Source organism: Nansenia antarctica (assembly GCF_963989245.1).
Source record: "Nansenia antarctica genome assembly, chromosome: 8".
NCBI lineage: Eukaryota > Metazoa > Chordata > Actinopteri > Argentiniformes > Microstomatidae > Nansenia > Nansenia antarctica.
This window is the reverse complement of record NC_137678.1, coordinates 28534756-28558932: the sequence shown is the minus strand read 5'-3', so window position 1 is coordinate 28558932 and position 24177 is coordinate 28534756. Positions and strand designations below refer to the sequence as shown.

The window sequence follows — 24177 nt, the reverse complement described above, 5'->3', positions numbered from 1 at the left end:
GAAACATACCAAGCTGTCCCATTAGACTGTGCTGACGCAGAACCTTGCATTACATCTTAACATATACCATATACCATATGTCATATACCATATATCAACATATACAGTAGGAGCAATGCATAAGCTGCTGAGGAAGCAAAAGGATAATTCCATTGTTCTAATCTAATGAGACATGCAGGCAATGTACTGTAAAGGGCTTTGAACTGTTTGCCACATTTTCCCAATGTCTTCACAAGGAATAAACTGCAGCATACAGGAAATTGGATTGGGAAAAAAGGTCGTATTCTCTACTTGTTCTGGTAGCCAACACATGACATAATGTCCCAGTGCCATGCTCCACTACACACTCACAGTTACAGTAATAGTTACAGCAATACTGGTACTGACAAATAATAGAGAAAAAAAATAGCATTCAAAGCCAAAATCCACCATCTTGGATCCGTTGGCTCCGTTTTGGGACATGGAAAGGAAGTAAGAGAACTGGCTTGACGTCATCAGTGTCCAGAGAGGAAGGTGACTGGACAGAATATGTGTTTTCCAAGCTCAAAGAGCTTACTTTGGTATGGTAGTAGTTCCAAATGAAAGCACAGCAACTGGCGAAGCTAAAAAACATGTCATACTCAAGACTCAAGAAATAACTTTTCCTGGATACATGGTGTACAGGTTTTTCGCCCTTGCTTGCTTGCTATGCGCCGGTGGTCCTTGGGCCTCTCTTTGGGGGCCCCCGGCTGCCCCGTGTGCCTGGTCTGTTCCGCCGCCGGGGCACCTGCTTGGCCGTCCTTGTGCGGGGCCCTTATGGTCTGTGCTTGCTTGGCTGGGCCGGGTGTGCTGGTGGTGGGGCGGGTTGGGTGTGTGGGGTGGTGGGGGCTCCCCGGGGGGGGGGGGGGTGTGGGGTCCACCGCTGGGTGCTGGTAGGCAAACTGGTAGTAGTCGCTCTATGAGTAGAGGGCTGCAAGAGAATTTTCCTGGCTACACAGTGTACAGGTTTTTACTTTTGCCTGCTTGCGGCTCTGTCAGTATGTGAAGCGCATTGAGTTGCATCTTGTAAGAAATGCGCTATACAAATAAAATTTGATTTGATTTGATGATAAACACTCAGGACAGGCTGCTGACGAGACAAGGACAACAAGGATGGACCTGGCAATGAAAAGCTCTGTTATTGAAACATTTCACTGTTATTTTTGGTTTCATCCCCAAATACTTTCCAGCTGTAATTCCACACAGAATTAGATGATCACACAGTCCTTGCATATGAACATAAAACGTATGTTTTTATATTTAACGTCTTAAAACGTACGTTTGTTTACAAGCCATGTATCAAGTAGCCAAGTAGCCTACGACAGACTATACAGTGAATCCAATTCACAAATTATTTAGTGATCCTAAAACTGTTGTTTGTTATATCGAGTGAGCTCTTCAACACTTCAACTTTTGTAATATGCGAAAAAACTGAAAACACTTTTTTTTCCTTTTTTCTTGAAGCTTTTTGGTCATGCGACTTGAGTATTGTCGACATCCGGACCTTTCCACCAGCCCGTGTCACATTTATAGGACAGATTCCATAAAAACTAAAATTACTAAAAATGGGATTTCATGAACATAATGGATCAAATACTTCCATAGAGTCTTCAGATTAAGTGTAGTATTTCATTCCTTGATCGCTATTGCATCATTATCATGGTCATTTAGCACTATTTAGCATTACTTTGAAGCTGAAATCTGCATACTGGATCTTTGTATACTGGACAAATGTAGCCGTTTTACATGTGTTGTTTTGACACCATTCTCTTCAGAAGAGGATACTGTGGCAATAGCAGATGAATTGTAGTGTTTGTAAAGGGGTTTTGACCAGTTTTCAAAGTGAATGGTTTTACAAGTGCTTTGAGTTGCATTTCATGTACGAAAGGCGCTATATAAATAAAGCTTTACTTACTTACTTACTTACTTACAAATTGTGTTTTAAGTGAAATGTCTATAACAAACAATTGAGTCTGGATTTAAACTCCATTAAATTTACAAGTAGGGTTAAGTCAGTGGACCCTGCTCTTAGATCCTACCCATTAAACCCAATGTTTATCAGGTACTAGTCCCTTACTGACCATAAAGAGGCCGCACATTCTTTATTTTTCACCCTAATTAGTCACGCTAAAGGTTACTGACTGGCGTTAAGATCACCATCAACTCTGAGGTCTTGTGTCTCTAGAGGGGGACGAGGGGGGGTTACAGTGATCAGGGGGTTATAGTGATCCGCAACGCCCCCACCCTGGACTCCTTCAAATTAGCCCTCAAAACACATCTGTTCTCCAAGGCCTTTGGCCCCTAGTCATTGTTTCAGTTTTTGTTTGGGTTTTGTTTGGGTTTTTGAAAGGCGCTATATAAATTAAAGTTATTATTATTATTATTATTACTTAGAGAGAGAATTTAGACTTTGTTTACAGTGTCTGTTAAGTAAATCAGATCAACAAATACGGTAAAACAAATGCCTTGAGAATGGAGAAAGAATCAGAGCTACCTAGAAAAACGGCGGTTCAAAAATGGGCAGACTCGGACCTGCAACCAGATTGCATGACTTGCAATCAAACATGCTCAAAACCTCCGACTTCAACCAGGTTGCTATGGACAGTATACCCAAAGCCCCTGGGCCTAGTTGTTCAAAACGTTTAATCTGGATCAGAATGATCCCGATTCTTATTTCCTATCCAGGATCAGATCGAGCTGGCTGATTTCCCCGATACGAATCAAAATCAGCCATAGATCTGATTCTGGATAGCAAAGAAGATTCGGGATCATTCTGATCCAGATTAAAGGTTGACATAGAAATTCAAGCCGTAAAATATAACCAGTTGGCTGTTTGCACAGTAGTTATGGTTGAAATGTTTAAGTTGAGAATCTTCAGGTATTGTTTTTGGTATGGTATGGCATGGCTCAAATTGTCTCTGTAGTACAAATGGGAGACATGAAGGCTTTGCGATCACAGGTGGTGTCCAGAACAGCATGCAAGTAGAGCCACAGATGGGACTGCGACCAACTCGACCCAGACACTAACTCATGACATGATGGACATCCTAAAACAAGTGATACAAAGAATTTCAATCAGAATCCAGCCTCTCTGACATCAAATTCATAAACTATCCACTATTTTGTGTCATTTGTTCAATAAAGAATACAACTTTCCTTACTACATGTGGACTAGTGTAGTAGACTTAGTAGATATGGAAGTAGATAAAGAGTGAAATAATATGTGGAGATGAAAGGAGGAGAAGGAGGAGGGCGTCTGTCTGACACATGGTGGAGAGATTTACAGTCTAGACAGATGGGACGCATTGGACACACTTGCGGTGCCGTAAGAGGCTGGTAGAGGTAGAAATCGGAGGACAGGATCGTTGCATTACAATGAGCCCGTCCTCCGATTTCTAGCTCCAACCAGCCTCCCCTGGGTTTCATGCCTTAGCCGTAATAGGGCAGATGAGTGAAGACAGTGGCAAAATACAGAGTTATGCAAGTCTTTTTTTGGCTCACTAGAAAGCCTCTTGTACATTTTTCCAAGGCCTTATTTACAGCTTTAGTGCCTTCTGCTGAATTTCAGGCTGCATAATAATCGGCAGCTGGCTACTCCAGCAGCCAAATACGTCGCTTTTTTCTTTTTCCACAAGAAACTTTCCTTACGTTTTTGTTGCCCCACTTATCTTTTTCTAAGAAAACATTTGGTGGGGGCGCTTGTTAGGGCTACTATTAGCCCTAAGTCTAATTAGTCTTGTCTATCATATGCACAATAGGATGTTTGTTTGCAAGGGTGAGGGGGGAAAAGGGAAGGAGGCGATTGTTTGGTCAGGAAGGGGGAGAAAGAGAGAAAAAAATACAGGTATATATGCTGCCATGCCTTCTTTTTGAGGCTTTGTAGCCTCCTCCACAGACAGCAGACTGTGTCTCCTAGGCTGCACTGTTGCACCTGCTCCTGGTTAGGCAGAGCACATCATTCTTGGATGCCACACTGTATATTGATGACATCGACTGTTTATACCACCGCCTGAATCTGGGCTGCCGCCTCCTGTCAATCCAGGACCACAGACATCTGAAGAAGCCTCCCAGCCTACCCAGCCTCCCAGCCTTTCAGTCTCTCTCTCTCTCTCTCTCTCTCTCTCTCTCTCTCTCTCTCTCTCTCTCTCTCTCTATCTCTCTCTTTTTCTCCAGAGACTTCTGGCTTTTGCACGCCACAGTGTTACTTACCTGCTGACACCCCACACACGCAGAGAGAGAGAGAGAGATAAAGGTAAGCTTTACTCAAAGAGGACTGGACTTCTGTGGTTTCCTGGTGGGTTTCCTGTTGTTTCCTGTTCGATTGTACATCTTTGGCTTTCCCTGCTGGGATTATCAACTGTCCCAGTCGCAGCTAGGCTGGGGGGGGAAAGCTGTGACATAGTACTAGTCCTCATGTATCCCATAGACATCCTTAGTGAGTGAAGTTACTGTGTCTGATGATTTGCATGTTACAATGTGTATATCCTATATGTAGCCCAACTGCATTCATGTATGGAATTGTCTTACTTGCATAAGTGGGTTTATGGGTTTATCACTAGGCATTGTGTTTGCATTTGCATTGCAGTATTGTTAATTCAGTAACTGCCCTAAAAAGTATTTTCTATATAGTATTTTATCGTTCACTATTATTTTTCACATAATTGTTGCACCCCTCTTTATTAGCAAACAAACAATGCCTCTTAGCCTTGCTTGTTTGTCATTTTACATTTTGCAAGATGATTCATACTTTAGATAGTCAGAGGTGTTACATGAAGTAGGGTTTTGGTTCAGTTTGAAAGATGTTTATCTGGTTCTGGTCTCTATTACAGTCTAGCTATCTTTTGTTAAATTAAGCCATATTACAGGTGTATAGATATTACAATGTTCATGAAGATGTATGGAGTACATACTGTATGTAGTTATGTGAGGGTGCAGATGATAGAAAATTGGACCATATTGTGAGATCAGAAACAACAACTGATTGAGCAAGAAGAATTGTACTGAACTAAACTTAATTTCCAAATTGATGAAGACCAAAAAATATGGCTTGTTTCTACAAATGTCCACTTATAAGTATAGGTATATGCATACGTATATATACTTATATGTATAGTATAAGACCATTACATACCCTCATAACCCCCAACTTTGCCGTTGCCCTACTTTTTCCTTCTCTCTCTCTCTCTCTATCTCGTTAGCCAGGGAGTCCTCTCTCTCTATCTCGTGGCAGCTGCTGGATTGAAAAAATCAGGTGTAGTGCTGAGGCACAAATGTGTACATGTCAAGCCTGCAAACTGCGACACTTTAAATGAATGTGCAATAACACTATGTGCAATATGACAACCCTAGTCGTCTTATCTGTACAGTATAGTATAGTGGATAGTGTACATAGCCTTTATTTATGTAAACCAGCTCCTTTCCCTTCTTGTTTTTTTTGTTTTTCTTTCTTTCCTAGCACCAGGGGAGCCACCCCTCCCAAATTTCGTTGTTTGGTACCTGTACTATAGCAATGACAATAAAGACCATTCATTCATTCATTCATTCATTCATTCATTCATATCTCCCTCTTTCTCTGTCTACCCCCCCTATAGGTATGTTCCGTCTCCGTGTCACCATACTGGCTGCGCTGGTCAGCCTGGCCTTGTGTCAGTACGACGACTATGAAGACTACCGTCCCTCCCCGCTCGGACCCTCCGGAGCCAACTGCGCCCAAGAGTGTGACTGCCCCATCAATTTCCCCACTGCTATGTACTGCGACAGCCGCAACCTCAAGTTTGTGCCTGTCGTGCCCACAGGGATCAAGTACCTCTACCTGCAGAACAACTTGATCGAGGAGCTCAAGGCGGGCATCTTCAACAACGTCACCGACCTCCGCTGGCTGGTGCTGGACAACAACAATCTCACCAACGGCAAGATCGAAAAAGGCACCATCGACAAGCTGGTGGCTCTGGAGAAGCTGTTCTTCAGCCACAACAAGCTGACAGAGCCCGTGATTCCCCCGTCCAAGAAACTGGACGAGTTGAAGATGATGGGCAACAAGATGGCCAAGTTCCCCGCCGGGTTGCTGAGCGACAAGGAGAACCTGACCGTCATAAACCTGCAGGACAACGAGCTGACCTCAGACAACATCGGCGGGGCCTTCAAAGGCCTCAAGTCACTGATTTGCCTGGACTTGACTAAGAACAAGCTGAAGAAGCTGCCCGCAGGGGTCCCCAGCGGGTTGGAGATCCTCTACACTGACCACAACGATATCGACAGCATCTCAGCAGGGTACTTGAACAAGCTGCCCAAGCTGCAGTACCTGAGGATCTCTCACAACAAGCTGGTGGACTCCGGGATCCCCGCCGGTGTCTTCAACGTGACCTCGCTGATCGAGCTGGACCTGTCCTTCAACAAGCTGCAGAACATCCCCGAGATCAACGAGATGCTGGAGCAGCTCTACCTGCAGGCCAACGAGATCAGCAGTGAGTGGCTCAAACTTATGTATCTCCTTCTCTCTTTCATCATGTACTTGTTCTCCCACTGTTTATATCTCAATCTCTCCTGGTGTATATTTGTCTTTACTCTAGCTTCTCACTTAGTATAAGGGCCACTGTACTGGAAATGATGACTGGATAAAATTCATCCGGTGTTAAAATTGACCCTGATTTTTGGAGTAGCCAATAAGCCAAACCACTTTGTCCCATTTTGTCCCTTGTAGCGTTTGCCCTGGACAGTTTCTGCAAGTACAGCGATGCCCTCCACTACTCCCGGCTGAAGCACCTGCGTCTGGACGGCAACAACCTGACCCACACCAGCATGCCCCACGACGCCTCCAACTGCCTGCGCCAGGCCTCCGATATCGTCTTCGATTAAAGACCCTCCCTGACCCCCCCCCCCCGCCGAGGCCCACGCAATCCCCCACACCACAACGCAGTCACAGACTGTGTCTCAATAGCGGAGCATACTATTTAGTGAGCACAGAAAAAAATGCATAATCGCATACTAAGTAGTGTGCAAATGCACATATTGGGACACAATTTCAGTGTTGGCCTGTCCCCTCTACAACTCCCTACCAACCCTATTGGCCAAATTGAGGTCATTCCTACACTGTAGCTACTAACCAGATAGGACCAATCAATTGTGATAAGAAACCGTGAAGAGGTCCTTTTGTAAATATTTTGGATATGGACAGAAATGGGGACATAAAGACAGACTCTCCAAATTACAGCATCATTCTCAAACAATATGCAGCATCCAATCTAAATCCCTTATAGTAATGTCCCATATTGGTGCCTTGTAAAAGTGTAAAAGTGAAAAAGTGAAAAAGTGAAAAGTGCTACAAAGGTAAAAAATGTAATAAAAAAAAAAAAGTTTTTCTTGAAGAGAAGACAAAAAATGGTATAGTGATACCTGAATGAAGTTCCTTTGATTAAAAGGTAAACTTGCACACTTCAAACATTCCAAACTAGTGGCACTAGTTGTTTTAAGACAATTACATTGATAAACATGGGGAAAAAAGCTTACTTGCAAATGTTAAGGATCTTAATCAAAAATCCTATTGCTGTGCAAAAGACCTGCAGGTAAGGAAAAAGAGAATTGAAGATAGCGTGTAGTGTACTGGATCAGGTGTGTCAAGATTATTCAACAGATTTTTGTTGAATATTTTTCGGGATCAAATTCAAGGTCAAAAGTCATGCCATGTTTAAGGAGCCTAAGGACTGGCATAGCACCCATCAGTGAAAAAGATTGTATACAGCAACCATCTTTTTCAATGGGAATGTCAAAAATATGTGTTTTATTCTTAACAATAAGGCTTCACACTGAATATCTCTGCTGAGTTGAAATCATTCAGATTTTCATTTACTGTTTTCTTTGAGTGAGTGAATGTTTTTTTTACATTAGCCCATTCAGTGCAGTTCACTGTTATGCACACTGCTAACATGTATACAACATTGCATTACTTGCATGCATCTCATGGTAACTTTGTATGATAATAAACAATGGCATTTTAAGATTGTGTGCGTTCATGGTTACCTTGTTTACCATGTTTGATGTGTGCTTTGCCCACATAGCTTTGTCACAATGATGCCCATTTGTTGTGATGATATTATCATGTTGCTCTAATGCTGTGGCAATGTTGTCAGAATGTTGTGCTATTTGGCCACTTTTTTAGTATATCCTGATTTTATTTCATTATGGCTTTTGACTCAGTAATCACTGGTGAATTTATTGCAAGCACATACCATACCGTTGAATAAATAACATTTCCACCATATGTGTAGTAAAATGTTTGCTTTGCTACTGCTACTGCTACCTGTTTCTTTTTCAAGCAATCTCTAATTGAAATGGTTTACCAATCTTTACTGACCAACCTCTCAATTAGTCATGTTGCTTATCTTAGGCCGGTTGGTGAAGGACAATAAAGAACAATACATCTGCATACTGAACACACTGAATCTTTCTTCTAATGATGCACATTTTACATAAAGCGGGGTAGTGGTGGTCTAGTGGATAGTGAGTTGGACTTGTGATCGGAAGGTTGTGAGTTCAAACCCTGCCTGAAACCACACCACTACTAGTGTGCCCTTGAGTAAGGCACTTAGCCCTCAGTTACTCCAGGGGGAATCTCCCTGTAATTCGTAATTGTAAATCGCTTTGGATTAAAAGCGTCTGCTAAATGGCAAATAAATAAAAAATAAATAAAGAATAAAACCAGGGAAGACAGGTGTATGACACACCAGGTCTAGCCCCCTCCTAGTTTACAGTGGTGGTCTTATCTGTGGAGCTTTATCTTTTTAGTATCGCTCTGGGCTTGATTATCTTGGACTTTGATTCGAAATTCTGACTCTGGTAGTGATTAGTTAGGGCTTGTGGCCTGGTTTCCAGGGATCCTCTGGAGTGTCAGCCTTTTTGGCAGGGCCGTAAATTACATCCATCTGCTGCTTCCTCCCAACCCAGGCCTAGGGACTGGAGCCTGGAGATGAGATGAAGTCATACAGTTTCTCTCTGATGGAGAGAGTGAGAGAGAAGAGAGGGTTAGGGGGGGAAGAATGAATAATGAATAATTCGTATTTACTTTCACAGTGCCCTTCAATAAATCATGTGTGTCGCTTGTTTTCATGACCAGCTTGTGTTCTAAGGGTTCGTGTTGTGTTTGGGCCTGTGCCCACTACGGCTGGCAGTTCTCTCTCTTCCTGGAGGAAGTCTCTGTCTCCCTGTATGACATTGTGTGTCTGAATATGAAGTGGAAGATTCTAGAACTGGTCGGTTACACATTCTCCTTGTGTGGGTTTTAGTGCAGGGATGGTAGGTTTAAGTTCCTGTAGGGCTGTGGGGATTGCAGGGTTTGGCTGGACACCAGTGCTCATTCTTTCATTTCATAGGATAGAAGGGATGCAGATGAAGATTTGAAGTTATAGCCTTGCAAAATGACTAATTATATCTCCACAGAAGAATGCCAGAATTGGAATAAGTATTAGTTTCCTTTCTAATTTGTTGCAGTAGATTAGTCTCAGTCACGCTGCCCGGTCACGTCTCTTCACTACACTGGCTCTTCTAGCAAGACGACTGCCAATGGCCCCAGGCCTGAGCATAGATTACTTTTTCCTGTTATGACTAGTGGATAGTGACTTACTTAGTCAAATGTATTTGTTGTGATTCGCTTTGGACAAAGCTAAATCGTGACGTTAGAATTATAAGGTTCTATCTCCATTTTTGTCAAAATGTAGTTTTTTACATAATCTGATCCATTAGGTGTTTATTAATGCCTGTGTGGTGTTATTTTTAAAATGTTGAAATTTTTGAGTTAGTAATTAATAAAATACAAAGATTCCATCTCACAAAACATAATGGAATGTAAAAACGTTGACACTCAATATCTCTGAACTGCCCTAAACGGAGGTAGAACCTTATAATTCTAAGCTCACGAAATGCCAAATGCTAAATTCTAAATGCCAAAAATGTAAATGTAAATGTAGAAGTGCATGCACTGCCCAACAGGTACTGTACTCTGGGAAAGAGAAATAACCTGCACTGGTGTTGGATAAAAGCAAAAAAGAAAAGTCTCATGAACACTTTCACACCTCGTCAGAACAGGCCCAAATCAATGGCTAGGTGGCCAACAGGTGTGAATACAATTGAGAACCGTCACAGAAGAATCTAGACATTCCTAAGATGTCTGCAAACGTTGTTTTTTTGTGTGTGTGTGTTTTTTTTAAACCCTTGTCTTGTAGACAGCCTCTCCAGGGGGAGTCAAGTTAAGGGTTAAGGGTCCTTTAGGTGGGAGGGTGTTAGGGGGGATTTAGTGAAGAGTTTGGTGGATGAGCCCGAACCAGGACCAGACTAATGCGTATCTCACATTATGCCATGTAATGCTGAAACCCCACACATTCCCTCAGAACTGTTTAATAATAATAATAATAATAAGAAGAAGAAGAAGAAGAACGTTTTATTTGCCATGCAATCAACTGTTGGAATTTGGTATTGTTTGCTCTAGGCACAGGGTCAGCCATAGTCAGCACCCCTAGAGCAATTAGGGGTTAAGTGCCTTGCTCAAGGGGACATGCAGCTCCCTCCTGAGGCGGGGATCAAACCAGCGACCTTCTGATTGCTAGCCGGCCTCTCTAGTCAGTAGGCTACTGCCGACTTGTTCTATGACTGGCACATAATACTGAAAATATACTCGATTCTAGACTGTTCTAGAATGCAAAACGTTGAGATGGAGTTGTTTTGACATCGACCTCATTTGGCAAAGTACCTCTTCTGGTCTAAATGCTGCAGCTGACAAATCAAAGCACCAGAGTTGGGAAGGGATGAGAAATACTGTCAAGTAGATTGCTTCATATGTGTCTGCTAGTTCTGTTATATATTTCAGGCATTTCATACAGCTCCTGTTCTTGTTAAACATTGAAGATGAATGGAAGAACTTTGTCAAAGTGTTTTCTGTTCTAGTTTGGTGTGGACCTTTGCTAGTCTGACTAAGGATGAACTGGAATAATACTCAACAGTGTCATCTTTTCCACTCATCTTTTCCACTCTTCCAGTCTTTTTGGTAGAACATCTGTGATCCCCAATTAACTAGATTGTGTAGGTCATAGGAGACTGAATACTTTCGTTTTTTGGTGTTGCATATTTCAATTTGAGATTGTTATAGGAAAGGTTACTTATAATATGTTGCATTTGCCAGATTCTCCTATGAAATAGATGCTACAAGATTGATGTTGCTAATTCTTTAGACAATGGTATAGACTATGGTTCATGTTATAATGTTAGTCAATGTTTTATCTCATTAGACAACACAGTACTCAATTTATGTCCGACAAACATTTAAAGGCTACATAAAGCTTTAGCTCAGCGAAATGGAAACTACCAGAAATGTATAACTTTTAGGTATTACATAATAGTTCCAGCCCCTATGTTCTTCAGGAAGTCCCATGTGATCCAGCTATAAAGTTGACCTGTGCACTTCTTCAGTATCGAATATAAATGATGACCCTTGTTTTATAATCTTTGTTATTGTATGTGTATTTCCCTTGTGCATGGCTGTCTGGTTCACAGTATTAATGGCCCAGAGTTACATAAAACAGAAATACTCCCTCACACACACTTTCCTTCTGCTTATTTAACACTAGAACACCTCTTTACAATGCCAAACTGCTATTTACACACAACGACCACTAGTTGGGGCGTCTTGTAAATTAGCCTGCCTCCTACACAGAAAAACTAGCAAAATAGCTTTATACTAACTTATCCTTATACCCTTCTGAAAATGTAAGAACACTGGGTGTTAGAACGCACATATCTAGGGAAAGTCATGAAAGGAGGGTCCTGAAATTTGCAAAGAGTGCAAAGATATAAAAAAAATTGCCACCAGGACAAAAACATCAAAACACTTGAACAGTTTTTTCCCCAAAGCCATAGCCCTTCTCAATAATTGCTGATCATTGTACCTTGCACTTTACATGTTCTTGCACTTAGTTGTACAGTATTTATTCATAATATCCACTCATATTGGTACTGTATATTTTGTCTTGAGTATTGTCGTGTTGTCGTCTTGTTGTTGTATGTACTGTAGCTTGTTTAGTATGGTTGAATACCAAATCATGTTCCTAGTGCACTGCACATGGCGAATAAAGTTGAATTGAATTGAATTGAATTGAATTGAATTGAATTTCTTTACTCACATGGCTCATGGCTGTTCTAGTGTTAATGTGTCGACGTCTCAAGACACTGTGGGTTGAGAGTTACCCCCACTGCTGATCTCAAGTCGTATACCAGATGCTCTGCGATCAGCGGTTTGGGTCTAACATGCCTAATTAGAGCAGACACTTTTTAGAGACTCCAGGTCAGCTAATAAGCTCTTTAGTAACTCTCTCTTAAGGGTTGCCAGATGTTTCATTCTTCTTCACCCGGAGTCTTGTAATTAGATCCTGCTGTTAGAGTCAATCACACCTCCTCTTTATGTAGAAAAAAGTATTTGCGAGTGCTCTAATAATGTGACACAGTAGTCTTTCAATTTTTCGCTGAGTGGTATTCTAGAGGTACTACTGTGCTGAGTTTCGGGTAATTCAATAGCCTAAACCAGAAACCCCATAATAAGCTAATGCATACTGTGTGTGTAAGTGTGTCAACGTCTAACTCAAGTGATGTCTCAAGGAAATTTGACCCAATTGTAAGATTAAGCAAGAGGGATTAACAAAACACCTATTCTTACCTGGATAACATTCATCATACTTAGTCTTTATATTATTGCACACATTTTTCGGGTGTTTTTTCACACCATTCTTACTAAACCCAGAATTCTAAACAACTTCCTCCTCTTCCTCTTCGGCAGTTTTAGACCAACCAGGAGCTCCTGCTGCCCCCTGTCTCGACAATAAAGCCCTTCATAAAAGCCCTGGGCCTCACTTCCTCCTTCCTCTTGGAGATGTTTAATGAAATTGAATCAGCTGCCTGGCCTGGCTGTCCAAGCTGGAAGGGCACTTCCTAGGGGGACTCTCCAGCTGTTCTTGCTCTCCCTCTCCAATATGGTTCCCTCTCTGTTCTGTTTATCTATCTCCCCATCCTTCATTCTACTTCCCCCCCACTGTTCTCTGCATCTACTATCTCTCTCTCCCCTCTCTCCTGTTCCTTTCTGTTCTCCACCTCTCCCTTTCCACATATTCTATCTATATAGCCTCCCTTTTCCCCATTTGCTCTCTCCTATTACCCCCCTTTCTACTGCTATCTCAGGCCCCTTCTCCATCTCCTCCTTTCCCCCTTTATACAGTATGTGTCACTCACCCATACCCCTTGATTCATTCTCTCTCTCTCTCTCTCGTATCTCTCTCTCTCTCATCTCTCTCCCTCATCTCTCTCTCTCGTATCTCGTATCTCTCTCTCTCTCTCTCTCTCTCTCTCTCTCTCCAAGGCAGGATCCAGATGTGGGGCCCAGATGTCCCCTCTCTGGCCATGTCCTCCCTCACTAGGACCCTAGGACTGGCCTGCCGGCCTTAACCACAAAACAAACATTCAACGCTGAATGCAGAAACAGGGAGAGAGGCCGTAGGGATGGAGAGAGGGGGAGAGGAGAGATGGGTAGAAGGCTGCAGTGTTAACCCTATTGACCTTCTTGGCTCCCCTGGTCTCTGTGCGATTAAAGTGTGTGTGTGTGTGTGTGTGTGTGTCACATACTGTGTGTGTGTGTGTGTGTGTGTGTGTGTGTGTGTGTGTGTGTGAGTGTGTGGACTGCATAAGACATGGGGGGGACGGGGAGACGGGAACAGAGAGAGAGTACCCTTAAATACTTAAGATTCCCTAAGCTGCAAACCAAGTGAGACCGACACCAACCAAGCTAAGCATGCCCCCAGGTCCATCTGCTCAAACGAGCCTTGTAAAGGTCATGTGCGTTACCATGGGGATGGGGGACGGCCTAATGTTTTGTTCCATTGCACACGCAAAGGGTTAACTGTCTCTCCGAGCCACCTGTGAGTGAGGGGGCTGCTTTTTAACCCCTCGCCCCCCTTCCGCCCCCCTTCCGCCATACCGCAATGATGACTTCACTTTCTTTACAAGAGATCAGAAGGAGAAGAGAAAAAACCCACTGGGCTGGCAAAAGTAGCCAATGCATGCTCTGAAAAGAGATCCCCACTCACACACACACGCACCCTTCCCTCCCCCCCCCACCACAACACACACACCCCTATCTCAGCCCAACCAGTGGATGACAATGGTACAGCTGGGAATAACAGTAACAACAATACAAAGTGAATAAGGCTCGCTCCCCCCTCTCCCACCACATGGATGCCACTGAGACTGCTGTAGCCCTGTGGACCATCACCAGAACAGAGCACAAGAGGCGGCGAAAACCAGGTCTTCCTCTTAATCAAGCCTTACCTGGCCACACAAACACACACACAACGTTTGGAGAAGCAGGTAGTGTTTTTTTTCTCTTTTTTGTTTTTTGGGGGTTTTGCATGATTGAGGAGTGAGGAGGGGTGAATGGCTGTTGGTGGAATGCAGAAGTCTTCATTTTTTCTTTGTTGTTTTTATTATTTACATCTGGGAGATTGGGATCCAAAGTATTCTTGTCTTTACGTTTGATCTGGCACTGTAAGCCAGCTTCTGTTCCAAAACTAACAGTGAGTTGGAGAGAAAATGGTTTCTGATCGTTCAAACAGAGGGGCTATAATTAGTGTTTGGAAGCGCTCCTTTGGCTGATATGAAGAATTTTGGTCTATTGACAGATTCTATAATCTTCTTTATAATCTCTTTTTCTATAAGGTTCAGAGAGACTTTTGTAGTACTTTTGTAGTACTTTTGTAGTGCTTTTGTAGTGCTTTTGTAGTGCTTTTGTAGTACTTTTGCAGGCGTGTTTAAGACAAGTAGAGGTTTTTAGCATCACCAGATAATCCTTAGTGTATTTTCTTGTCTAATAAACATTTTGTTGCAAGTAATACTTGACCAATGTTTTGTTTGTGTCTAAGTGGAAAATATGATTATGCCATATCTTAGATGTCAGTGGCAGAATTATTTCCATCATTAGTCTCATATACTGTAGTTATTCATAGACACTAATGGAAACAAATAATTAGGTAGATAAATTGCATAAAATGTTAATTCCAAGGCCAGACAGTTATTTTTCCAGAGCAAGTTTCAAGTAATTATCCTCAGACACAGGGCTTGTTCAGTACTACTAGTAAGTTAGCTGCGTCTCCAATTGATGCTGGAGGGAAGTCAACTGGATTTCAGTACAGTCATAAAGTGTAACTGAACCCAAATCTCAGTGCAAATACAGCAAATACAGCCCTTCATGTAATTTACATAGCTGGCTACGACACAAAGCCCCTTCCAGGAAATTAATATTATCTTATTCCTCTGCATGTGTTTCCCTTTAGATTGTCAAACAGGGAAGTGCCAACATTGATTTTCAATCCTATTTGGCTCAAATCTGCAAACTCATGGGAAGACCTGAGTCACTAGATTGTACTTCAGGAATATCAAAATAAAAGCCAAGAGTTTTTGCCTTACAAAAGTAATGTGAGTAATTACAAAATATATGTTTATGTATGCAAGGACTGCTCATCCATGAAATGTGTATTTACATTCTATTCTTAATTCTTACTTAATTACTTAATTCGCACTTCGTTACAAATGTCCATTGAGAGGAGGTAAGAACATAACTCAAATGTGCCCAAGTAGCTGTAATGCAAAACACTTCATTAGTGTGTTATTGTATAAAGATTTCATACACAAATTTGTCAAGTCCAGGACGAGTGTTTAGTTTCTGCTGATAGGCAAGTGCCCCCTTAAAGAAAGACAGATGTTAAGTGGTAACACAAACAGATGTGTGGATGGGGAAGCACTTGAGTCTTGGCAGTTACGATACTTTTCTCCAGTTTTAGGGATTCAACAGCTCTGCTATAGAATCATATCTTGTTTATAGGAGGGGTGTGTATTTATGTGTGCTTGTTTAAAGGAGTTGTGTGTATAATGAAAATGGATGCAAAGCAGCAAATTGTGAACCCTTACCTGGGATTCAAAAAACAACAACGCCGTCTCCCCCCGCCATTATTTTTCAGTAAACAGCTGATTGGGGATGGGGCTGGAGAAATGTTACCACTCTCAAATTCATAGGCAGAGCTCTGGGTGCAAGGACTTGCTCATCCATGAGATAAAAATGATAGTTGTCACCACATTTTAATCAGTATTTGTTTACAATGACTTTTCTTTTTCTTTTTTAAACAATGGAATAACTTGTGCTTATATTTTGCTTAAGTGTTGACTGGTGGTTCATGATCGAATATTAATCAATATTAATGAATCAATTAATCAATCTCATTAGACCACACAGTCCTCAGTTTAAGACCAGCAAAGTTTTGCAGAGTAAGTGTTTGCTCAGAGGGGGGGGGTGGCCCTTTGATCTGGCGCTCCAAGCCAGCTTCTGTTCCAAAACTAACAGCGAGGTGGAGATCTGAAAAGGGCCTCGCATTCAACTATAGGGGCTCGAAATAGTGTTTGGAAATGCTCCTTTGGCTATTGTGAAGAATTTCGGTCTATTGTGATATTTTGGTCATCCAGTTTTCTTTCTGTAAGGTTCAGAGAGACAAGTACTTTTGTAGCACTTTTGCAGGCGTGTCTAAGCCAGGTAAAGGTTTTTAGCATCACCAAATCATCCTCAGTGTAGATTGTCTTGTCTAATCAACATTTGTGACACGGTCTGGTGAAGAGGTCTACAAAAGGTCAACTGCAATTCTCAAGTCGCGCAAATGACCAAATCTTTTTAAAATGTGTTTTCCGTTTCTTTTCATATTACGAAAGTTTAAGTGTTGAAGAGCCCACTCAATATAACAAACAATATTTTTAAGATCACTAAATAGTAAATACTTATAATCTGTGAATTGGATTCACTGTATTGCGTCCCGTCCTGCTTCAGGCTACTGGGTTATATGGCTTGTAAACAAACTTACGTTTTAGGATGTGTTCAAAAGCAAGGACTGTGTGATCATCTAATTATGTGTAGTTATCTATGTTTTTAGCATGTCGATGTTCTATCAGCATGTTGTGATGTGCTAAACATGCAATTAGATGTTCATAGCGATGTTCCTTCTTAGCTGCTAGCTAGCTTTTTGATTGATTGATTGAAAACTTTATTAGAAGATTTGCAGAAGTAGGTACATGAAAGTACATATTACATACAAGGTCAACTAACAGGATAAAAACCCAAGAAAGCCACTGGCTTATTTCAATTGGGGTCCTTGATTCTCAATTCATCGTTAATTCACCAATGTGATGGTAGCAAACGCGTCTGTTTTGATTCAGAGCGAGTTTCTCCGGTATTTGGTTTGAGGTGTACCAACATTCAAATAAGCATTATCTTCTTCAACTATTTTCAGATATCAATCATTTAAAATCATTTGAAATCTTACAATATGCACTTTCATAATCTGTAAAAACTGAAAAATGACCTTGCCCTACTTTTCAAGTAAGACTTAACCAATGTTTTGCTTGTGTGTAAGTGAAAAATATGATTATGCCATGGTTAAGATGCTAGTGACAGAATTTATCATTCATTATCATTAGTCTCACACTAATGGAAACAAATAATTAGGTAGATAAACGGCATCAAATTTTAATTCCAAGGCCAGACAGTTATTTTTCCAGAGCAAGTTTCAAGTAATTATCCTCAGACACAGGGCTTGTTCAGTACTACTAGTAAGTTAGCTGCGTCTCCAATTGATGCTGGAGGGAAGTCAACTGGATTTCAGTACAGTCATAAAGTGTAACTGAACCCAAATCTCAGTGCAAATACAGCAAATACAGCCCTTCATGTAATTAACAAAACTGGCTACGACACAAAGCCCCTTCCAGGAAATTAATATTAACGTATTCCTCTACATGTATTTCCTTTTAGATTGTCAAACAGGGAAGTGACACATTTATTTTCAGTACTATTTGGCTAAATTCTGCAAACTCGTGGGAAGACCTGAGTCACTAGAGAGTGTTTGCCTTCCAAGAGTAGTGTGATTACCAAATATATTAATAATGATAATAATGATAATTACAGGGCCAAGTAGCTGTAGCCCTAAAGCAAAATACTTCATTAGTGTGTTATTGTTTATAGATTTCATGCACATTTGTCAAGTCCAGGACAAGTGTTTAGTTTCTGCTGATAGGCAAGTGCCCCCTTAAAGAGAGACAGATGTTAAGTGGTAACACAAACAGATGTGTGGATGGGGAAGCACTTGAGTCTTGGCAGTTACGATACTTTTCTCCTCTTTTAGGGATTCAACAGCTATGCTATAGAATCGTAGCTTGTTTAAAGGAGGGGTGTGTATTTATGTGTGCTTGTTTAAAGGAGTTGTGTGAATAATACAGAAGTGGATGCAAAACAATTAATTGTGAACCCTTACCTGGGATTCAAAAAACAACAAAGCCATTACTTTTCAATAAACAGCTGATTGGGGATGGGGCTGGAGAAATGTGACATGGTCTGGTGAAAATGGCGGCATGTTGGCAAAGTCGCGCATTCTCTTCAGCGATTATTGACATGTTTATGCCTCTCCTATTGGTGTTTCCAATGTCTTGGGGACTGACTTTCCCAGACACAAGGTGTGTACAGTGTGTATTTGCTCTCGGATCATCTTGGATCAAGGCTGCCTCCGACCTTGGGCAAGCCAATCACATGAGATTATCCAGAGGCATTGATGGACCTTTGCCAGAAAGAGATGCCAACCAATGCCTACTTGCTTCTTTGACAGTAGTTTGCCAATCCTACCCGGCCTTAAATCTCATGTTTGAACAGACCATTGTGTGCTCAGGAATCAGGGATGTGATGTCCTTAAAGGTCAGAGGTATCTGTGTTTGATTGGTAAATTGACTGCACTAATAATAGCGCCTTATTCCAAAGCGCTTTACAATGGCCCTCTCATTCACCCAGTCACACACACACACATTCACCCACTCATTGGGAGCAATTTGGGGTTCAGTGTCTTGCCCAAGGACACCTCGACAGGAGGAGCCGGGGATCAAACCACCGACCTTGCGATCATTAGACGCCGGCTCGACCTTCTGAGCCACAACCACCGCAGATGATTGGATTGAGACATTCCTGGTTTGTCTTCAGGAGACATAAACAGTGTATATTTAGACAAGACCAACTGTCAGACTCATTAATACAAGCTTTTTTCTTTTTTTCTTTTTTTTATGTTTCCAACATTACCAGACTGTTCATTGAAGATGAAGACAGATGTAAGAAAAAATACCAGCCAAGAGTTGTAAGAAATAGAACTTTCTGCTCTAAAGCCACAAGGGCCCAAACTGGCCCAAAAGCAGCAAAACCATTTAAACAATAGTTACCATACCATGCCAATATAGGATGACACTATGGCCATATTTCTGATTGTCGTGGAATTAGGGCCATGATTCATAACACATGAACTGCTACCATGCCAATTATCATAGAAAAGGAGGGATAATTCTGGGATTTTTCTCTCTAGATCAGTCTAATTCAGCTTTATCTCTAAGGGCATTAGAGGTTTTGTTGGGGTGTTTGTCTGAGGGACACAAACAGGATGACAGTGCCAATCGTGGAGGTAGGGGGGGACTGTATTAGTCTGGTTCTAAATGGGCAACCCCTGGGCTGCCACAGTAGTCGCAGGATTAAGGGAGATTATGGGATTATGACCTCTGATCAGGACTGTGATTGGCTGAGAGGAGTTCTCGTGTGTGGCCATCCATAGATGAACGGACCGATAGTACAGATACAGGGGAGGTGACCAGTGGGGTTCATCATTTAGGACCGCAATTCGTGACGTTAGAATTATAAGGTTCTATCTCCCTTTTGGTCAAAATTGAGTTTTTTACATAATCTGATCCATTAGGTGTTTATTAATGCCTGTGTGGTGTTATTTTTTAAAAAATGACATTTTTGAGTTAGTAATTCATCAAATACAAAGTTTCCATCTCACAAAACATAATGGAATGTAAAAACTTTGACGCTCAATATCTCTGAACTGCCCTAAACGGAGATAGAACCTTATCATTCTAAGCTCACGAATTGTCGCCGAGCCTCCTGAGCAAGGCGGAGACCGGACACAAAGACAGAGTAGGTGTGTTTTTTGTGGTAAATTGCGTCGGATTGCCAGCGTCAGGGAAGTCCAGTAGGCATGGATGAAACTCTGCATGCAAACTTCCGGTCTGTTCCAGGAGCCGTGGTCCAGTGTTGGGAGTGGACAGCTGCATAGTCTACAGGGCTGGACTGTCAGTAGCTTTTTTGCACCTTCATTTTTATGCTGCCAAAAAGTGCTTCTATGGACAATTTTCTATATTCAGTTTCAATGTATATAGTTTTGCAGTGAATGCAGTTGAAGCTTTGATTGGTTCGTAAGTGTCCAGTTAAGTGTCTTTTTGCGGTAATAGCTTACCTGTTAATAGCTTGATGTATGCTATAGCTGTAATACAAGCAAGGTGAACAGTTTTCCGGATCTTTCCGGTCACACTAAGACATCAAACTAGTAGTTGTACGCGTAGTCAGGTGTGTGGCAGGCCCACCGCATCTTCCCATAGGCAACATGTGTTGACCTTGTGTGCCACCCCCCTCGTACCTGGTACAAAGTGATGCAGAGTTGGTGACCTGTGGAGAGATATGGGGTACCAGAGGCCCCCATAGGCCCATTACTAGGTGTGCGGGCGCCGTCTTTGAAGTGGGCCCAGACATGGATGAACCCAACGTAAAATGAGTTCCAGACAAACACGTGGAGCGCACACCAAGAATTTAAACCAGCACCAGATGATAGCTGAGAGGAATCAGATGGGTTGGGAAAGTAGAGAAGACTTTCTCGCCTTTTGTGTCTTTGCGTCTCTCTGTCTTCCTGTCTAGTTCCCTTTCTTTTGCCAAGTTCTTTTTTTCGTCACAGTTCTCTTCATCTTTATGTTTCTTTCTAGTGGACTCTGCCCCTCGCTGTCTGTGTATGCCACATCCATGTAGTACTATCCATCTCTTTCTTTCCTTGCATGGAGAATAATCCCCCCAAAATTGTGTGTACGTGTACGTGTACGTGTGCGTGTGCTTGTCAGTGCTCACACAAGTTTATATATGTGTGTGTTAATTCACTGCAATCAGTCTCCGCTCGTCTTAATCACAGAGATTAGCATCCAGTTAGGAGCAATACTATTAAAGTTGGCCTGACACTGTATTCTGTCTTTAAGAGAGTTGAGCTCTCATAATGACTAGAACAAGAGGACCGCTGGGATGCCTATGTGATGTTCCTGGTTCTTGGCAACATGTGTTACCTTCATGTGAACCCAGATGGTAATGATCTTTGCGTCAACTCAGCTATGGTTCATTAGGTTCTCGCTGTTACCATCTGAGGGCATCCTCCTTTCATAGACATCTGAATGGCCTGCTTAATTGTACCGAATGAGGGACTAGATTAATGAACCATCCCATGAAGTGAAGTCACTAACCATGGCCTAGCCAATCCTTTCCAATCTGTTCCAATAGCTGTAAAATGACTTGTCCTCGACAGCTATTACAATAATATAGAACAAGGGTAGTGTGTGTGTGTGTGTGTGTGTGTGTGTGTGTGTGTGTTCTAGGTTATTCCATTGAAATGTCATGCAGTATGTCTGGTGTGTGTGTGTGTGTGTGTGTGTTCCATGACCATCGATCTCATCTGGTTTGTTTATATTTTTTGCTTCATCCTAGGCTAAGCATCAAGATGAAGCCTCTACTGGCCCTCCTCTTTACCCTCCTGGTGGTTGGCCCGGGTCTGGCCCAGGACATGCCCTACGAGGACTTCCTCGCCCAGCTCCAGGCCTGCCCGCCACAGTGTCGCTGCCCACCCAGCTTCCCTAACGCCGTCTACTGTGAGGGAAAGGGCCTTAAGATCATCCCCCCCATCCCCAAACACACCTGGTACCTCTACCTGCAGAACAATCTTATCGACGTGCTGTCGGAGGACGCCCTGCGCAACGCCACGCAGCTCCGCTGGCTCAACATCAGCCGCAACAAGATCACCAGTAAGGGCATGGAGGAGGGCGCCCTCAAGGGAATGCCTGAGCTCGCCCACCTCTACATGGACGACAACCTCCTGAGCTCCGTCCCCTCAAGCCTCCCCTCCGGCCTGGAGCAGCTGCGTCTCTCCCGTAACCGCATCTCCAAGATCCCCTCCGGGGCGTTCGCAGGCCTGGGCAAGCTTCGCCTCCTGGAGCTGCAGGGGAACAAGCTTCAGGACGACGCCGTGACCGAGGTTAGCCTGAAGGGCCTGCACAGCCTGGTCCAGATCAACCTGGCCAAGAACCAGCTGTCCAAGATGCCCCCCGGTTTGCCGGCTACCATCGCCCAGCTCTACCTGGACGGCAACAACATCGAGAAGATACCAGAAGGGTACTTCAAGGACCTTCCCAAGATGGCCTTCCTCAGACTCAACCGCAACAAGCTGGGCAGTGGTGGGCTGCCCAAGAACGTGTTTAACATCTCCAGTATGCTGGACCTGCAGCTGTCCCACAACCTGCTGACCGAGGTGCCCTTCATCTCCCTAGGCCTGGAACATCTGCATTTGGACCACAACATGATCAAGAGTAAGTCTATGAGACTCTTCTACTTTCATTGATTGATATATTGAATAACAATCTGGTGGCTATAAGTATTCTGTACATTGGTTTGATTTATTCGACAAAGTCGATACCCTGATATGACTCCCATGTCTTGGGAGAGATTCAAGACCAATGAAATCAACATAAGCTTGTCATAAGCTCTAGCCATCTCAGAACAGAACATTTTGTAAAATGTGTAAGAATATTTCACTATATTTGTGTCTCTACAATCACAGGCGTGAATGGCACTGAAATCTGCCCTGTCCCAACCGAGTTCGACGACTATCTCAAGGAGAGTGCTCCTCAACTGCGCTACCTCCGTCTCGACGGCAATGAGATCCAGCCACCAATCCCCAGGGACGTTATTCTGTGCTTCCGTCTCCTTAGGTCTATCGTCATATAAAGAGACAACACTTGACCTGCCTATTAATAGTCTCCCAGATCAGATGACAACTAACTAACGGCAAAGTAGATGCTAATCTAACCAAGGACTTTAGATATGTAGGTTCACAGGTCACAGATGGCATTTTTTGTTGAAAATGCAAATAATGAATTACAAAATAACAGAATAGAATTGCAATTCCTCTCTTGAATTGGCAGAATTTAAATGGAATTGACTCTGAGGTGAAATTCGCCTGACACACTGTAGATAGATTTTGCCTTGCCTTGCCTTGCCTTGCCTTGCCTTGCCTTGCTTTGCCTTGCCTTTGCCTTGCTTGCCTTGCCTTGATGAGACTGCAATACTATCTTTTGACCACTAGCTGTGCCTTAAATTACCCCCTATTAATATGTGTTCCGTGCAACAGCACAGTATGTGTGAGTGCACTACTTAAAACACATTGGTACATTGGTCTGATCACATGGTAGAAAACCTACTTGAAATTGTGTCACAAAATTATGAGAGGACACATTCATTACTCTGGCAATGTGATTGGAACAGGATAAGGAGAATATTGTTTAAACAGTATGTATTTAAGGCATGTTGCATGTACTAACAACTCTTGGTGCTCACTCCCTTCCTTTCACCAAGAGAGAATGCTTTTGAATGTTTAGACCAAACAATACTTTTTCCAATGCTCTTCGGTGATAGAATAACTTTGAGTTTGTATTATAAGTTATGTGGGGATTTAACTTGGCTTCACTTTCTTTAGAAACCTATGCTTTTCCATAAACATACAGTGATAAGTTCTTCCCATTACATAATTTATTTTTATTTAATTATATAATTATTATATAATTACTATTTCAAACAAATAATTGTATTCAATTAATTCATGTTCTCTCTTATCTGGACCATGAAATACAATTTTGTACATGTTTTTATAGTACTGTTAGCCAACGCATTTTGGAAATAGCAACACATTTGTGAAGTTCTTGTATGTTGTCCAGAATATGGAACATAGTGAATTTCTTGTAAAGGCCATGCATATCAATAAAACATTTTCTGATATAAAGTGTGTTCACTGACTTTAAATCTTTCTCTTAAATATGAAAGTACTGTATGTAATGGAGTGCAGCAAAATGATGCAAATCATGGAGTGTTATTTGCAGCAGTTTCTATGATTTACTGCCGATGAATTCCCCCAGAATGCTGTTTGTCAT

At 42.2% G+C, this 24177-nt stretch overlaps 1 protein-coding gene across 1 annotated transcript; it reads left to right on the top strand.

The window, feature by feature from the left end:
* Positions 1-5611: 5611 nt before the first annotated feature.
* Positions 5612-22978, top strand: LOC308164095 (lumican-like; the record flags this gene model as incomplete). Its single annotated transcript, XM_080538248.1, has 4 exons — positions 5612-6482; positions 6719-6861; positions 21759-22560; positions 22812-22978. 4 exons carry the CDS (start codon positions 5612-5614, stop codon positions 22976-22978), a joined length of 1983 nt encoding a protein of 660 aa, XP_080394374.1.
* Between the last annotated feature and the right edge of the window lie 1199 nt (positions 22979-24177).